The sequence below is a fragment of the Drosophila sechellia genome, chromosome 3R, assembly GCF_004382195.2.
Source record: "Drosophila sechellia strain sech25 chromosome 3R, ASM438219v1, whole genome shotgun sequence".
Taxonomy (NCBI): domain Eukaryota; kingdom Metazoa; phylum Arthropoda; class Insecta; order Diptera; family Drosophilidae; genus Drosophila; species Drosophila sechellia.
Window position 1 is genome coordinate 21,734,729 of NC_045952.1, and position 18,914 is coordinate 21,753,642.

Here is an 18,914-nt window from a genome sequence, read left to right on the forward strand (position 1 = left end):
CTGCTGCGGCAGCGGCTGCTGCTGCTGCGGCGTCTGTTGTTGCTGCTCGCTTTTGGATAATAAAACGGGCAACGCGCACTCGAGCGCCAAGTCAATTTGCGAACGCCGCTCGCTCACAACGGTGGCGCAAAAATCAAAAGCAAAGCAATAATAATTTGAATAAAAACAAACGGTAATAGCTCTTCTTCAGTTACTAACCCTCTCCCACCCACCGCCCATCCCGCTCGCACTTTTGTTCCCACGTTCTGCGCGTGCGTGCGCGAGCAGAGCGGAGCAAACGAGACGAGTGCGAAATCAGAAATCCGAAATCCAAAACCAAACCCAAAATAAGTCGCCAGTCTCCAACACGACTCGTCCACGGCAGGTCCACTTTGAAAATCGCGCGTTTCGCGGTTGGCAGTTCGAAATTTCCAAAAGTTTCGAACGAAAGTCGCGGGCGTATATTGGTTACTCAAGAATTTGCGTGAAATTCGGAAAAAACCAAATAACTGTGTGGGTTTAGTTTTGAAAAATTAATTAGAAAATAAATCCAATTTTCTGGGGGAAACTGTCGAGTGAAAACGGTTTGTGTGTTGTCATTGTTATTATTTTATGTGTTTCCCGTTTATGGTCGCTCGCACCAGAGAACCCCAAAATAAAATGTTGACTTCATATAATTTGCATAAAAAAACTCAAAAAAAAAATAAATAAACGCTTAGCGCTGAAATATGAAATTATGGAAATATTCCAACAAAAACATACAACAAATTATCGCTCATACATTTTATGAGCATAAGCTCCGGTCGCCTTCGCAGTATATTTTGAAATTGTTTAAAAATTCAAGAAATTGCAAGACAAAATTGTTCTAAGCATTTTTGAACGCAGTGGGGAAAACAGCAGGATAATCAGTGCAAACAAAATATGAAATATAAATATAAAGAAAAATTAAGGTATAAATTACTTGAAGTGAATTTGTGCTTAGATTAAGCAAATATTTATGCTGATTACTATATGAATGTGTCATGAGCTCAAGCTGATTAAACAATACATAACTAAGTGATAAAAGTATTTCTTTTAAATATTATTAAGGCTTATCAAAAAATAAATGTGCGAAACATGAGTTATTATATATAGTTTCAAAAGTTTGTGTGCAAACATTTTTAGATAATTTCTGTTTGGATAGTAACAGATGTAAATAGTTTTATGTTATTTTAAACTCATAAACTTATTATGACCGTCTGCAAAAAATGTTAACACCCAAAATATTCCGTTAAAAACTAGATTGATTTAGTAGAATTTTATAGGATCACAAAATCGCCAGTTGGTCCCCATTCGAGAAGAGCACCACAAGACGCGACGATAATAATGATAACGATAATGAATGAAAACCGCAGTTTGTACAATTCACGAGTTTTCTAACCACAAAATGAAACGAACTTTAGGACTTTGTTAAGTGTGTTAAAGACTTTAAAGCGAGATGAAAACGCAGAATAGAACCCAGATGTTTAAACCCAATATATGTGCACTTAAACTAAAGTCTAACCCGCATTCGTGTTCCATTTCGGTTGCAGAGAACAACGTGGCCGCCAGCAAAGAACCATCCATGATTGGCTCGCACTTTTCCAGACTGCAAAAGAAACGCGCCCTCAACAGCTATTCAAATTTTCCCTTATAACGAATAATTCTCCCCAAAGTCGGCGACTAATCGAGATATATACCAAAGATATCGCAGTGCAGCCAGTTAGTTTAAACTTTTAGCAGTAACTAGTCAATGCCAAAAATGATAGTGGATAAATCGGAACTGGTGGGCGAGAATGCCTGGGCAAAGCTACTGCCCGAGGAGAAGGAGAAGGCCATCATAGTGAAGATGAGCAACAGTAGTAGCAATAACAACGACTCCAAGGAGACAACGCCCCTCAATGTGGATCAACTGGTGGCAGCCAGCAATCCGGCAGTTGCCGGCGAGCAGAGTGCCGTCTGCCTGGAGGATACCTACAAGCGTACCTCAACCTATGCCTCCAACATCAATTCCACCGGCGGCGAGTCCAGCGGCAGTGGAACTCAACTTTCCCGCAAGGAGTCCATCTTGGGCAGCTTCCATCGGCAAATCCGGCGATCCATAAAAGCGGTTAGCGAATCGCCCGGCCCACTAACGAGGTGAGTGAGATATGATCTTTCAAGTTTTGACCAACATGGCGTATGAGTAATATTCCATTACTCATACGCCCCGTTGAGAGCTATGTTATAAAACAAGGGGGTTTCTTTCACATGCTCTTGGTAATAAGAGCTACGCTAATTTGACGCCAATATTAAGAGGTATTTTTACTAACAAACTTTATTAGCGAACAATGAAATTTTTATTTTACCTGCCACATTTTTCCCAATATTTATTTGCTTTCTTTTAATCCCAAAATATTTTGAACCCAAGCGACTAACAATGGAATGTATTTTAGTATTTCGTCGTGGTCTATTTGTAGTTATCCTTTGTGGATTAAACGCCTCATTTATCTGTGTAAATTAGTTGTGTAACTGATTCCAAGAAGCTCTTTGTGATGCAAAACCATAGCAATAACCTAAATAAGTAAGCTATCAGCAATATTTAGCATTTAACTGGAAATTTCCAAGAACTTGCAGTCGCGCAAGACCACAAATGCGAATATATCCACTTAATCGGTGCCCACACACCTCGATGGCAATGTGTTGTCGGTAAACAAACAGCATTTGCTGCACTTCCCCCTGACTGCATTTTGTGGCCTTTTACTCAAGACTCTTTTTCATATGTTTCTCTGATATGCAAATGGAGGTGACGTCTGTTGGTCAGTTGAGAATGGAGAACGGAGAACCGAGAATCGAGAATCGAGTCACTAGAGCGAGATAAACCTTTTGACTTGATTGCCTGAAATGACAAAATTGAATTATTTTGATTTGAGCACCGACAGTGGGTGGACAATTAAATATTATTTCCGCCTGTTGATTCTTGCTCAGCGTGTGATTTAGATCCAGATATATGTACATATATACATATGTTGTGGAGATACTGATTCAGATGCTGGCTGCCTTAATTGGGAATAGAGACTCGGCGGTACCCGTGCCGAAATGAACGCCCCTGACATTACGCATGTGTCTGTTTACCGAGCATTAATGCCGCGGCAAACTCCGCGCAGTTTATAAGAACGTTCTCCCAGAGAACCGATAACCGAGTGCCCAGAGTCAACGACTTGCACCTGCCCCTGCCTTGACATAAATTTGCATAATGCGCCGCCGCGGAGCCTCGAATTCTCGATTTTCGGTTTGGCAATCCACTAATTCACTTGCACATAAGTTAATTAAAAACGTGTTAACTGCTCGGCGGCCGGCCGCTGTTGGCTTACACTCATTTTCTGGCATTTGGCCAGAATCGAGAATCCGCGGGAATTTCCTATGTGGATGCCGAGAATTATGCTTGCTACTCACGGACACAGCCGCCATAAATAGATATTGAGTGCTTTCGATGCTGATTTTAATGCCCTGCGGCACAATTCGACACACTTTCTTTTCAAGAGCGCAATCTTTGTCAGCGGCGCACGGTGCGTATGATTGATTTTTGCCTCATTTCCGCCAACAATTGATTTGGCCAATATTGGCCAATAGTAGTCGCCGATCGTGCGCCACTCGAGCCTGTCCGAGCGAATTTAGCCGATTGCTCACGATTCAGGGAAATTAATTATTTTTATTATGATAGATCCATTCGATAAGTCGATGTGGAATCACCGCTCAACGACCCGATGATTGTGACCACTTGGCAGTGGGTTGGGCAAGATTCGAACGGTCAATTATCGCCCATACGTTGTAAATTGATTTGTGGAAAGAACTGGAATTATTTAATCGTTTTACAAGCCATTTACTATCTTAAATTACTATAATCATTAACTTAGGGTTACTATTTCAATTCATTTGATAAACATTTGGTGCTTTTGACTCTAAAAACTTTAGAACCGTGTCATGTTGTTTTTAATACTTTACAGCAGACTATTTAAAAAGTGTTTGAAGTGAAATGATTGGTTGGCTGATGAATTGATCCATATTTGACATTTCCATCATGTGATGGAAAGTATAGTTACATTTTCTGAAACATTTACTAAGCCCCAAGACGTACCTATTACTATTCACAATCAGCACTACTTGATCCTTGAGCTTAACTGAAGAGAGCAAGAGTGTGCTTGATGGCTTGATCCATCTGTTAACTTGTCCATGAGTCCATCAGGTGATTATGAAGCCTACAAGTTGTTCGTGTGCAAAGTCGTACCGCTGATATCAAATATCAGGGCAATCGAGAGCCGACAATAAATTAGTCGCAATGCAAACGTAACTTTTCAACGGGATGTCCGTCAGGAGTCACATGCACCACGGAATCTATTTTGGGTGATACGGAGATACGGATTCTTTTCCATTGGCCGCTAATCACCTAATGAATTGTGATTGAATAAGCAGGCGTGCTCGATTTGATTATCGCATATTGTGGCTAATATACAAATATGTGTATAGAGACGTGCAGATATTAGTATTTCACTGTCTGATGGTATGCATAAATATTTACACACATGTCCACATTGATGACACTAATGAAACTGCAGTTTTAAATTGAGTTTTATGCGCGCTAATTGGCGAAAATCTTTAAACTTGATTGTCACTCGTACTCGGCTTGCTTTGCCCGCCAGTTTCCGACTTATGAATATTGTTTAAGTGTCTTTTGTCTCTGGCGATTTATTAAAACGATCGGCTGTCAGGCGATGTAACTGTTTATGGACACGCGGCGAATTCGGGACATTAATTGCCTGATTTAAGGGCGAATTAAAGTGGTACAGAGAGAGAAAAGTATGATAATAGCTTATCTGAATTTGAAAAACTTACAAATATACAATTCATTAGATATAGATTCAAAATATCATGAAAATGAGGTTATGCGAATAGAGTAATTAGATTCTGAGTTCTTGTTTTTCTCCGTGCATAAGGAGAGTTCTTCCTGTTTCGCTCTTCTCTTCCTCTCTTGCGCACTTCTTCCCTTAATCTCTCACAACAAATGGAACGAGCTGAATTTATCAGCTGTTGTATTTCATGCTTGAGAGTGTTTGCCAACGGGGCGTATGTGTGATTTTAGCAACGCGCTGTTGTCACTCTGTGTGTTTGCTTTGCCTTTGCTTTTGCCGCTGCTTTTGCTCTGCTGCGGCTGTGCTGCCGCATTGCTGCTATCGCGTCTTCCACTTTAAACTCAATATAATAAAAAGCAACAAAGCTGTCAACCGAACGTTTCAGTTTGAGTTCAGCCGTCTTCGCAGAAAGTTATACACCTGCGCCGCGCTCTCGCTCGCTCTCCAATGCTGTCCTCTCTCTCTCTCGTTGCAAGATCCCCAAAAGAGAGGCAGCACGGAGCTACTTAAAACGCATTTCGTGCCACAATTGGCCCAGTGGTAGCAAAGACACCGTTAGAAACAGTTCTGTCATCGCTATCAGTTCACCGTTAGCCACAAAGTGTCACTTTTAACTCAAAACTAACTTTGCAACCGCTCTCTGCAGCGATTCGTTCGGAAAACAAATTATGCTCGCTTTTGTTTACTTCAAAATTAAAACCATATTTGCCTTTCCCACCACAAAAAGAACGCATTTGTGATAAAGAGCACCCAACAAAAAAACAAGGGAGAGAAGCACCTCATAAATATCGAAAATACATAAAAAAAAAGTTCGCAAAAATAAAAACCCGCAACCGAAACCTGCCTCACACACGAGTTTATCCAACGATAACGTCATCCGCTTTGCCAACAGTATTAAAGTTAATCTGAAAACTGCTCGAATCTTTTGTTTTCAATCGTCATAATTGTAATAGCAACTACAACTATAAAACCAAATTATAAATAATAATACCAACAACAAAGTGTAGCCAAGGTTGCCGCGAACTGTTTCGTTTCGTTGTTGTTTTGCCCGGTGGAGGAGCTGTCAACTCAACATCTCTGCCGACGTCGCTGTTGCCGTTACATTTCAGTTGCTGCCATCGCATAAAAACCAAACAGAGATCCCCAAACGGCGACAGAAACAGCAAATTTACATAGCAATATACACGTTACACAACGCAGCAGCGCGTGCCAGTGCAAAATCCCGAAAACCCGTAGCCAAATCGGAATCGGAATCCTCGAGTCCATACAAAACACCACGAAATTCCTTTTGGCCAAAATGAAGCGTCTGATGACCTGGGAGCGCGATCTGGTGGATGCCATGTATGAGTAAGTTGGTAGTGCCACAAGTACACTCACCAAAAATATACACCTTAATATAAGAATAGTTTGTGTGGGATTAATTAATTGTAGTATACTTTAAGTGGTGACCAATTACTAGGAATAATTTAAGATGACTAATCTGTTAGTCACTGAAATACTGCCACATATGTATCAGTTCGAAGTAAAAACCACTCTGCTTTTGGCTCAGTGTAAAAGCATGGTTTAAATGCCCCCAGCTAAACGATTTCATTTATCGCATGCGGCTTTTGAGTTTATGGACGGGTTTCCAAATGCATTGTTTGAAAGCGAGAAGAAGCAGCACGTGCTAGCCGCCACAAGAGAAAAACATAACAAATGGCAGCAAAACTAGTTTGTTTGCATTGAACTCGCGAGCAGAGTGAACTTGTGACAGAGAGCAAGGCGACGCATCGAGCACATGGGTATCAGATATAGTGTGTGGCACTAGGGTACAGTACGGCCAAAAAAAACCAAAACAAAACAAAACAAGGCGTATATAATGAGCATGGCATGGCAACCGAACTCTTATAATGAAATGCTGCATCAGCTGCTGCTGTCGGCGTATAAGAGTGGCACATGTGTTTGAGATCCATCTACCCCCCAACCCCAAGGGAACTCCCTCTCTCCGCATCCCCCTATCTCTCTCTCACACAGGAAGCCGGGTGACGTGACCCTGTCTGCCTCACATCAATATACACAGAGAGAAAAAGATTCAAATTCAAGTTATTAATAATTTTTCAACTTAAAACTTATCATAAAAGTTTTATTTAAACTATCTGTTTATATTTACTATATAGGTTGCTTAAGCACTAACTAGGTCATCAACTCATCTCCATTTTTCTTCCTGTGTAAGTGCTGCCAGTGGAATTTAAATGCCGGCATTTACCTTTATGAATAAAATGGAGGCCGTGTGAGAAATGCTTAACGTGCATTTACTTACCAATTTGGCGATATGCCACAGACACAGACCAAAAAAAAAAACTTTTGGGGCTTTCCAAAGGATTTTTACCAGTTTAAAGCCTTAAGATATTCGAGTTCGCTGCACGCTTCTTTGTTTGCTCAATTTATAAAGCTTCAAGTCTATTTGTGTTGGCCGAAATTTATAACTATTAGGTCTTAACCGCCAAAGATAAACAACATTAAAAAAGATACCAGGAAATTGCTTATCAAGACTTAGGGCGTTATGCAAATTTTATTTAAATAAATATTTGACTCTAGATTTCCTTTAATGAGCAACAGCTTTGATAGGTAGAGCAATTAACCGTTACAACGATCTCCTGGAAAAAAGAAGATAAACAATTTGAATAGACTGTACTTGGAGTAAATACAGAAAACTCTGTTTTTGGAGTAAAAGTAAAAGTCGGCAGCCTTGCGATTTAACTCCCTGCCATAAATTGGCAGTAAATGTTCCACCAGTTTCGGAACTTTCAACAATAAAACCCACTTTCCAGTGCCATAACTGATGATCGCGTCGCACCTTTTGCGCAGACTGTACACCGAGCATTTTTGGGATGCAGAAAGCGTGTAATCGTTAGCTTAACAAGCGGCGCATGCTGATGGTTTCTAGCCATTTTTTTTTTGGGATTTCTTGGGCAACATTTTCGAAATAAGCTGCTGACAAGCGGGTTCCGTTTGTCACATGGCCATAATATTTACACAGTTTATTTCTTGTGTACTCTCTTCTTGGCATTATTTACAAGTGTGCCGCCGCAGGCCACGATTACGGCAGATAAACGGAACTGCGAATGATAAGGCCCCTCCCCGCCGAATGTCCGCCAATTAGCACGTGGAATCGAGGTTGTATCTTTGGCGTTGGACCTGGAATTTTTACACAACTCGAGTTGTGCCAAATGACTCACTTGAGACACGCTTGCCGACCATGACAGACGGAGATGCCGATACACAGCCGATACTTTTCCAGTTAATGATGAATATTTCACCGATAACTTCAAATGCAAATATCCGCCAGTTCGCATTTTCGCGCTAATATTTACACTGAGACATCTGTTTGGTATTTACTGTGAGCGGAGGAAGGAAAGGAGTGCTTAATTTCTTTATTTGCACACTAATTGAGATCGCAATTCAAGGTGGAAACTTACTAGACGCCATCGGCGGCAATATCTTAACAAAATGCGGTTGATAAATAGACTTGCTAATTGGTTGCTCAATTTATTTGCTCTGGTTTACCGATGAAGACACACGATCCCGGCGTGACTACAAAGCTAATAATATCCCAGCGGGCGCTAAAATTAATGTTTTCGTTCAAGATTTAGCTGGGGAAATTCTGCAGATAATGAGGCTTATAAACGTTTAGCGATCGATTGCGAGCCACGAGATTATTATTGGTTTTTCATATCAAATTGTGGCGTGACTGATCAGAAACATTTTATCATATAAAAAAGTACAAAGATCTTCGACCAGACTTTGCTTGAATTAAGTTTATCTTTTCACTTTAGTTCAGTTCTAGTTTCAAGGTATTATAAACTCAAGAAAGCCTTTCGAGGCTAAGTCAGTGAACTTTCCAGTCCCACAAGGTTCGGCCTATCTCAACTCATAACTAAGTCACTTGGACTTATATGATCTTTCCATAAGTTTATGAAATCTTCTGCTGACTACTTGCTACCAAAAATAACCGAACTTCGTTTGGACTGTCAACCGTTTAGTCATAGTTATGGTCGCAACTAAATAAGTCCGGCCATATTTATAAGATTGTATATCTTTACACCGATATCAACACTTGACTACAAATGCTGCGATTACTGGCAAAATGCGTCACATCCTTGACGTCACTGGATACTGGTTGATAACCACTGGAAGTCGTTTGGAGAATCTTAGTTGGCGTTCTTTCCCTGTAAGAAATTACTCATGGGTCTTATGGGCTCAGACGGGTTCTTTCCGGTTTGGTCAGCAATATTTTCCTTTCTGCCTTGGCTATATTTTGTTATTGTTTTTATTTTTCGGCTGTGATTAGATAGATGACAGTGGGCACTCGAGATAGCAGACCAACTTTAAAAAGAGCTAGCTGTTTTAGCCCAAAATTGGTTCATTAAACTTTCGAACAATCTGTATTGGTATTTCCCATTCGGGAAATTCTGGCTATTTTCGAACGAGCAAAGTGCGAGGCGGTGGCAGAACGAACCGGTTCATGGGGGATAAGTCGGAGCGTATGCTATATGCCATATATATCTGGCACTGGCGATCCTGTGTCTTCTGCGTTTCAAAATTAAATCGCCACAACTAAGAAAAACAAATTCACATCATCGAATTGACGCACAATATTAAAATAATTATATATTATACAAGTATATGAGCATAATGCAAATATGTGATCAATTGGGATCCATCAGGTGTGGCATGTGTCAATTGCGGGCAAACACCGTTAATGAGGCAAACAGATACCCACGTGTGGCTGTGTATTGGTGCGGGGTATCTGATAAATAGGAACTGGCATTCCAATTGTTTATAGCTACCAGGCATACATGCATGTGTAATTAGGTGAAATGAGTAAATGAGGCGGCAGTCCAACAACAAAAAAAACAATCCGCTGTCAGTGAGCGTAGAACATGTACATACATATATCGATGAGGGGGCGCGGGGGAGCGGTGCGGACAGCGGGACGACTAATATCAACACTGAATTTTGTTTGCAGCGACGAGGGCGAATTTCAATTTGCTCGTCGAGCAGTTGGCAAAAAGTTGTTCGATCGCACAGTCCATACAACCGATACAAAACGTTAAAAAAAAGAACTAAGAACTATTCTACAAAAAACGCAAAAGGCGTGAAATTCTACGCGACATACAAGTTAATTAACCGGCTGAAAAGTGGCGCAATTTGAAAGTTTGACAAACGAGATCATTGCAACTCGCTCGAAATGCTGAGATCTCGCTACTGTGATTTACTAGCCTCTTCGGCACGTCGTCGTCTTCGGCTAAAATATTGCCTGTGCTGTATTTTTATAACAATGACAAACTAGAGCAAGAGAAAGGTTGTGTTTTTTATATTCGCTTAAAAAAAAAGCAGAGCAACAACACAGACACTCAATTAATCGCAACCAACAGTATTGTCTTGTTCGCTCGAACAAGTCTCGTGATCCCAGGGCAATCCATCCATCAAAGGCACCAAGATGTCTGAGCTGCGTCGCAGTTTAAGTCGACTCTCGATGATCGTCTACAGAGCCACCCATTTCAGCGAACAGTCGTGGCGGGAGGAGCTTCTCAGGTAAATCCCAGGTGGACAAGATCGATCATCGAATATGGGTATCAATCGAAAGATGATCATTTAGCTGTTTGGAGTGTTAATCAAAGTGAGCGTGAAATTCGGGAACTCTGAGAGATCATTGATCTTCAATAAGTGAAAGCTGTTGTACTGTTTAAATGATAACTATTTCAATTGATAATTAATTACTAATTCTATATCCATATTCTGGTAAAATCCAGTTAGCACACCGGATCTACAGAGACCTATGCACTCCACAGATCACATTCCATAACTTTACTTGGTTTTATAATGGCTTACGTGGTCACCCTTGAAGGTTATTTAAACAGCTGAACTCGCCACGATCTCCGTACTATACATAAGAACATGTGTACAGCTGCACATAGATACAGATACATATGTATCTATACTATATATGCATCTGCGCAATCGGATCTATAATGTTTAATCGAATGCGGCATAAATATTTGTCCGAAAGGCCTTTCCATTCGATTCTGGGCGATTTAGCAACCTCTGCTCATTATATTCATTCTATATATGTTTTTCTGATCAAAGTTCATATAAAATATAGAAAAGGATGTTTTCTTCGCCACAAATCCTTTGTTTTTCCCTCTTTGGTAAGCAATGTTCACGAATTTGTTGAGTGCCCAAATTGTCTGTTGACATCTTATGTATATTTATATGCAAATTCATAATTATACTTTTCACTTTTGCCATTTGAAATTTGGCAAAGCGAAAGAATTCAGCAGAACTGCAGGTACAGTACGTTTTGTAAACGTAAATCATTGTCAAATAAATCTATCTACGTTATCGTAACGTAAAGCATTAAATGGATTAGTTGGAAAATTGAATCATCATTAGTTAAGGTTATAGGGGCTTCCGGAATTAGTTTGTTTTCAACACGGCTTTTTACTACGAAACGTGCTGTAAAATTGACTGACTGTCTCAGCATGATTTATGGACAGCAATTGCAGCCAGTTGTCTGTATGCACTATATATACTATAAAGTACTCCACTGAATGCATTTCCTCTGGGCCATAAAGCGCTCCAAGCCAGATCAATGACGTCAGCTGCTGTTGCTATACGAGCTCAACAATTCAGTTTCGATTATGATCATGACCATGGTCAACTTATTTGCACCTTCGATATATAAAACTGCATTAGCAGATGGCCCAATTGCATTAGCCCGTCAAACAATTTGTTGGCCATTAGCCAGGTGATTGAACAACTATTTGAAATGCTATTTAAGCAACCTAAAAGGGGCTTCACCTCCAGCCCTCCCACCTTTCGGCGAGTTCATCTTGCCCAAGGTTAGTTCTGTTTTGACGTTTTTGTTTCAATTGCCTCGATTAGCGCACAGCTTTAATTGCGGGCCATAACCCAAGGAGCGCTTATCTGGCCTCCAGTTAGTTAGATTCCCCCTGAATATAATACACCTTTGATGGCTCGTCATTTTCCCACTCACTTCCCTATCTCGGAAATCTTGAATACGAGCTGATATCATATTAGTTCATATGTGTCGCCTGTTCCATTGAACTTGTTTTGTACACTTTACCCCCTGGTCGTCAACCGGTTATTGCATTTGGCAAACCAAAATAAAAATCACAAAAAAAAAGCGATTATAAACAAAATAATAACAATAACAATGGTGGGGCACTCGGTCTGAGCCGGTTTATTTGCATGAGCAAAACATCAGATTTAAACTAACGAACTCTAATGGCACTGTTGTCGCCCGGAGATTTCTACGAATTTTGGTTGAGTTTCACCTGGCAGGTATCATTGTTCTCAGAATTTCTCTCACATTTATGTTTTTATCGATTTTATTTTATTTTAATGAGTTTGTACATGTACATGTTAAATCACTCACATTTCGATGACGCATAGAGACAGCGTTTTTTGACTTTAATACGAACTTTTAAGCAATCTAAAGCATTCAAAATAATAAGTATTTATTGTTTGGTTAGCCTTGTTTAGAGATTAAGTTTTTTATTGGCCATTTAAATGATTCAGATAGATTTCTTATCAGCACGATGGAATAATATTTACTTTAAGCTAATAGTAAGCACTGGTCGTATTGCGTCTAACAATTAACATAACAATTAGTAACGAAGTCTATAAAATAATAATCTTTGAAATATTTATGAGTCTTGTTTATAAACTAAAATATCGTCAAAATATTTAAGTTCATAGATTTTTTTTGTTTAAAAATTCAAAATCCGATTTAAATACACATACAAATCGGTAATGATAGATGGATGACATACAAACAACCATTCCGAAACCAATCGTCTCAACCAGCTCAATTAGTTTCCGATTCCATCGTGCCATTAGTTCCTCCTTATCGCCACCTCTGTCCCTGGAATTAAAATGGATTTTACCTCCTCCGATCTACACTCAAGCTCCACTTGGAACAATTGATAATCGCTTTAAAGCTCAGTTCCCCAAAGAGAGTGGGGAGATTTGCATTTATGTATGTACTTTGTATATTCTAGTGGATTTCAGTGCACAAAGCAGAAGCAGAGCGGGCTGATAAACTGAGTAAATGAGACGAATACGAAATATGTATAAATGGAAATGTAAATATCAAAGTAAAGGAAAGTGAAACGCAAACTGCAAAAGTCAGCTGCTTGGGGAAGAGTGCCTTACAGTTAGCGATTACTACAAAATACAGTTACAGCCGATCGTCCAGAGCTCGCCAAATGGTCCACTCAGTACTAATTCGACTACGGTCTCTTAATAATCATTCCATGTGGATCCAGTGGATCCCTGGTACTCGTAGTATCAGCAACTTATTAACCATAAAGTGCTCGGTCAAGTGATCGCGGGGATCTTGCGAATATACCTGGTTGTACTCGTAGTATCAGCAACTGATAATCGCCAAAGTTTCCATGGTTATAACTAAAATCCTGCACAAATTCCAGGGTATTAAAAGTGATCGTGGTGGATGCTCATCAATTGATAATCGCCAAATGCTCCTCATGCTGCTTTTTTTTATCGGTCTTGTGTTTGTAGTGTGCTTCTCGAGCATATTGCTCCAAGCTATGATTTGGTAAATAAATCAGATATTCGCATAATACCTCGCACTACTGATAACTACATATATATTTGTATTATCGGTGAGAGCGACGAGCGTCAGTGGTTTTTGTCTTCTGACTTCCTGTTGTTGCCATCCTTTATCAATCCGAACAAAGGCCTGCTATAATGGACTGATATGATATATTTTTGCATTGTGCTGAACTGAACTTCTTCTTATTGTTATACAGGGTGTGTTCCGCAATTAAAACATCCAGGGTTTTTATATTATTTTCCTTACATATTATCAAATTGTGGGTGGAAATGTATACCTAAAGGCAGTTACTACATTAAAAATAAGTGCTATTAACTATATATAGAATACCTTACATCGATTAGGAATTGTTCTTCAGACACAAATAAGTGGTCTCTTATCAAAAATGCAAATAGACTAGGTACGCAAATATAGCTTTTGAGAGCCCCTTTGATGATTGTGTAAATGCCTCCGCAGTGAATAAGAGCCATCCGCTGCACTTGAAAGTGAAATGCCCAATCGAAGGCTTACCCAATAGATCATCCCTAGCATCTATTTCCGTGCCACACTAATGTGTCAATCTATCTACATCTTGTTGTTCCGTTTCAGGTACCGGCAGACACGCTTCAGTTCGCGGCGTGTTCGAAAACGTGTGGTCTTCAAGCACGGCGAGTGCAACGTTGTGCAGGGAAATGTGGCCAAGAGACGGCGTCGCTATCTGCAGGTGAGCGGTGGGCGATGGGCGGCGGTTGTTACTGGGCGTGGCAGTGCGTGGCTATATCTAGTTGCCGGCCCACTTGCGTTCGATTTGTGGGGTATATTTAGACTTCCTTCGCGGGTTTGCATAACGTCTGTCACCGCGAGACTTGGGCGACAATTATGTAAATTGATTTGTGCTTCGCAAGCGTAATTCCAAAATTAAATATATGTCGAAAGTATTCACAGAATTTATGGGACATAACCATCTAGTAGAATATATTATATACCTGAAAGCAAATGTTGTTGGCTTGTTTTCATCCAACTTCCATCTTTCCATACTAACCTTGAACCCTTTTTCCTTTTCCAGGACATCTTCACCACCCTGGTCGACGCCCAGTGGCGCTGGACGCTGCTCGTCTTCGCCGCCAGCTTCGTGTTCTCGTGGGCCTTCTTTGGATTCATCTGGTGGATCATCGCCTACGCACACAATGATCTGGAGTACACCAATCTCAAGAACCAGTCACCCGATCTGGTGGCCAACATGACGCACACGGTGTGCGTAACACAGGTCTCCAATATGATGTCCGCCTTCCTGTACTCCGTGGAAACCCAGACGACGATAGGCTATGGTAATCGCTATGTAACGGAGGAGTGCCCGGAGGCGATATTCACGATGTGCATCCAGTGCATCACGGGTGTCTTCATCCAGGCGTTCATGGTGGGCATTGTGTTTGCCAAGCTGTCGCGTCCCAAGAAGCGTGCCCAGACGCTGCTCTTCTCGCGCAATGCTGTGATTTGCCACCGGGATGGAGTTCCATGCCTGATGTTCCGTGTGGGAGACATGCGCAAGTCGCACATCATCGAGGCCCATGTGCGGGCCCAGATCATCCGCAAGAAGGTGACGAAGGAGGGCGAGGTGCTGCCCTTCTACCAGCAGGAGTTGCACATCGGAGCCGATGGTGGAGAGGATCGGCTGATGTTCATCTGGCCCACGACCATAGTGCACAAGATTGATAGGAACAGTCCACTGTACATGCTCTCCGCCTCCGATATGCTAAAGGAACGCTTCGAAGTGGTGGTTATGCTGGGTGAGTTTTATCATATTCACTTCCTAGAAATGTATACTAATAGCTTATCGATTTCAGAGGGTGTCATCGAGTCCACAGGCATGACCACGCAGGCCAGAAGCAGCTACTTGCCCTCGGAGGTGCTGTGGGGCCATCGCTTTGTCAATGTGGTGTCCTTCCGCAAGGAGACTGGCGAGTACGAGGTGGACTATACGCTATTCAACAACACCTACGACGTGGACACTCCGCTGTGCAGCGCCAAGCAGCTGGACGAGCTTAAGTCGGAGTACACGAAGAGCGCCAAGTGTGTGAATGCACCCTTTGCGGATCGCACGCTCTCGGCCAGCTTGTTTCAGCGTATTGCCTCCGCCGCCTCGGTGGATCATCTGGATCCGGCGAGCGACGAATCGCTGGACTCTGGCCGCCTGCAGATACGCTCCCATTCCATACCCAACGGCGTGCTGGCCAGCGAGCTGGAGCCGCTGAATAACAACAAGCATGGCGCTTCGTTCACCATGGGTGGCCTGACCATCACGACGACGGCGCCCAGCATCCCCAACCTATCCAGTATTAACGAGAAGACCAACTCCGGAAATTCCATAAACAGCAGCAACTACAGCAATAACAATAGCCTGAGCACGCTGACCGGAGGAGGAAGTGCTGCCAGCGGACCCGGAGGAGGCATCACCATTGTGGCCGGTTCTGGTGGTGGAGGAGGAGGCGGCGGTAGACACAAGTCGAATCCCCGCCGACTTAGCATCAAGCAGGATCAGCTGCCCATCGATTCCATTTGTTGATATTATTAATTGAGTGGCTTCCCCGCCCTGTCCGTCAGTTATCTGATGTATTCTAGTTAAGCATAGACTCCCACTATAATTCTAACTCAAACTAAGCTAAGCGAAATTCCATGGAGAGCTCATGTGTCATAGCCATAGAGCTGCTGCAGCTGTGAACGCCCCTCAAAAATCCCCCTTTCCTGCTGAAGTGGAGGCAATCTGATTGTTACCCACCTACTCTACTCTACTTACTACTAACCCTGAAACGATTGTACATGTATATGTCTAGGCTAAGCTGATGAATGATTCACGTTGTTAGCTTTACTTGTGTTGAATTTACTATAGTTAAGTTACAAATTGATATTAACGCAAAGTAAGATGTGAGACCGAAAAACCAAAATGCTGCAACTTAGACAACTAGATAAATCTTTAAACGGCTCACTTAACATGAAATTTATGCGAAGACGCAGCGGAATTGAAAATTCCCTTTAAACCGATTATTCTATAATATTACTCACTTCAATGAGATAGAGAATGTACATTTTAATCCATATACTGTTTCAAAAACAAAAGCTTCAATTATCATAAAGAGTGGACAATAAAATTGTATGCGTATGTGAGAGTGATTGATAAATGAATTTTATTTTTAAGCTTCGCCCAGATTGTGCAAATGAAAGACGGTGAATATATACCATAAGATGGAATGAAAAGAATCTAACCGATGCGTTTTATTTGGGATATTCAGGGTAGTGCATAATATGAATCAAATGAAGGACAGTTCATATATTTTTGTAGTGTTTTTTCTTTAATTTTGACGTTCTTTGTTTAGCTGAGGAAAAGTTTATCATTTTTAAAGCATACAAATTTCTCATATGAAACATACACAAATATATAGCGACATACAAGTACAGGGATTGGTCAAAGGTGCTCAGAGATCCTTGGAAGCTGTTGATAGCGCAACAAGGACATTCTTGGTATCTAAACACTCCTCATACCAAAATTTATGTTAATAGAATACGCGAAGGGTTTGTTTTTATGTAATTTTTATGTTTTATGTCCGTAGGCGTAGTAGTACAATAGTAGGTAATTAGTTCAATTTCAATTTACAACAAATGATCTTTTTATTAAAGTTGCGCTTTTTTTATTGAATTTCGTACTTTTCGATTTCGACTTGCAACAATCGATTTTCAAATGTGCGCAAAATTCATTACAACAATTAAAATACATATGCCTATATTAACAATAGATTTATGTTTTCTTTTCGTATCGGATTTCCTTAAGTTGATATCATATCTGTAGCTGTGGCTTAGTTTAAAGTTTAACTCTTTATGCTGTAGGACATTTTTAAGAATATTAAATATTAATATCTCTTAATCGCTTATCTACTAAACCGTTTCAAGGACAGTTAACGGGACGCTCTAGCAAGAGCAATTATTTTTGTTTAATTTTTTTCGATTCTTTCCCTTTTTTTTTTAGTATTTTCTTTAGTTTCTTTGAGGTGTGTTAGCACACTCATTGTTGCTTTAGCCTAGCGCTGGTTGATTAAAAGTTAGCTAACTTTAAATTATGTATTTACAGATGCTGTGTGCTATAGCTCGAAAGTGATAGGCTAATTTATGTTATTTTTTGTGTATGGGATTTTGATAAATGGCTTATGAGTTTAGAACGATTTACAACTATTCACCGCTGTGGTAGATCTTTCACTAGACTATAGCTTACAAGTATATGTCTTACGCCCGTAATTCATGAAATGTCCAGCAATATTTCCAACCTTTACAATCGTTTTGTGTGTGTGTGTATTTCCTATCGTCTATTTTATACATTTTTCTCTTCATCCATTTTTGTGTTTTCATATTTTACAAGCTAATATTATAGAGATGTAAAAGGTTTCACCATCAAATATTGTTTGACGACGCGACGATGAGAAATGGATGAGTGGGATTGGTTCTGAATGTAAATTGTTTACTGATTTACAAATTCATGTGAAGCATATTTAATTACATTCTTTCGGATCTGTTTTTTGCACGTTTTTCTGTCAGCTTGCCCTTCGGGGCGCAAAGATTTCGGAGTAAAAGAGCTGTTTTATCACAAGTTTTGTTTTTCATTAATTGCAATTAAGTAAAAGGCTTCGCATGCGCTGTACAGAAGGGACAACAGCATGCAAGACGAACTTGGACGAGTCCAAATAATCAATTAATTAAAAAATAAATAACAATCATGCTGACTAAATGAGTAAACCATTAATGGGAGGATTGGTGCGATAAATGAAACAGCTCCAATGGGCAGATTAGCAGCAGGTGCATCAGATGTTGCCAGCAACATGTGGCATCTAAAACAAGAATTAGAATATCCAAATCGCCGCTCAGTAGTACAGATAACTGTTGTTCATCATGTCGTAGCGGTAATCAAACTGTTGCTGTTGCTGCTGCTCGGATCGATGCTGGTGCCCGCGCTGGAAACTAGTGAACCAACTTTTAGTTGCGGCAATTCGCAACAGGTACTTTCATTCCTTGCGGTGCTGCTGTGGCTGCTGACCTCCCGGCTGCTGTTGCTGCGACTGCAGATGATGCTGCTGTTGCAGGTGTGGAGGCAGCCTCGACTGCTGTTGCTGCTGCTGCGACATCCCACCGACCACATGTTGCGCCTGCATTCCGTGGCTCTGATGGCTATGCATCGGAGCCTGAGTGGGCATGTGGCCATTCAGACTTCCTCCACTGGCCGACGAAACAGCATTGGAGGCAGCCGTAGCCGTGTTGTTACCCTCGGACTTTTCCCGGGGCAGCAAGTAGACAGAGCCATCGGCAGCCTGTTGCAAACTGTAGTCCGCCGGCGAGCAGGGATTTCCCTCGGGATCCCGTAGGTACTG

General features: G+C 41.0%; 2 protein-coding genes across 10 annotated transcripts in view; one reads left to right on the plus strand and one right to left on the minus strand.

The window, feature by feature from the left end:
- Positions 1-106: 106 nt before the first annotated feature.
- On the plus strand, positions 107-16,682 carry LOC6607546 (G protein-activated inward rectifier potassium channel 3). 5 transcript variants are annotated; one of them, XM_032720329.1, is made up of 5 exons: positions 107-172; positions 1,551-2,136; positions 14,116-14,230; positions 14,573-15,293; positions 15,351-16,682. In XM_032720329.1, exons 2-5 carry the CDS (start codon positions 1,751-1,753, stop codon positions 16,067-16,069), a joined length of 1,941 nt encoding a protein of 646 aa, XP_032576220.1. In that variant the 5' UTR covers positions 107-172; positions 1,551-1,750; the 3' UTR covers positions 16,070-16,682. The 5 variants fall into 5 exon arrangements, with proteins under 5 accessions (XP_032576220.1, XP_032576223.1, XP_032576222.1 ...); XM_032720332.1 differs by lacking the exons at positions 107-172; positions 1,551-2,136 and adding an exon at positions 5,278-6,227 and having other exon boundaries at positions 15,351-16,674; XM_032720331.1 differs by lacking the exons at positions 107-172; positions 1,551-2,136 and adding an exon at positions 5,279-6,233 and having other exon boundaries at positions 15,351-16,674.
- Positions 16,683-17,074: 392 nt separating this feature from the next.
- LOC6607548 (segmentation protein cap'n'collar) overlaps positions 17,075-18,914 on the minus strand; it is a 40,441-nt gene continuing 38,601 nt past the window's right edge. For all 5 annotated transcript variants that reach the window (XM_032720325.1, XM_032720324.1, XM_002032281.2 and 2 more), the window contains one exon: positions 17,075-18,911. In XM_032720325.1, the coding sequence (XP_032576216.1) occupies positions 18,552-18,911 (360 nt within the window). In that variant the 3' untranslated portion in view covers positions 17,075-18,551. The remainder of the gene's footprint in view (positions 18,912-18,914) is intronic.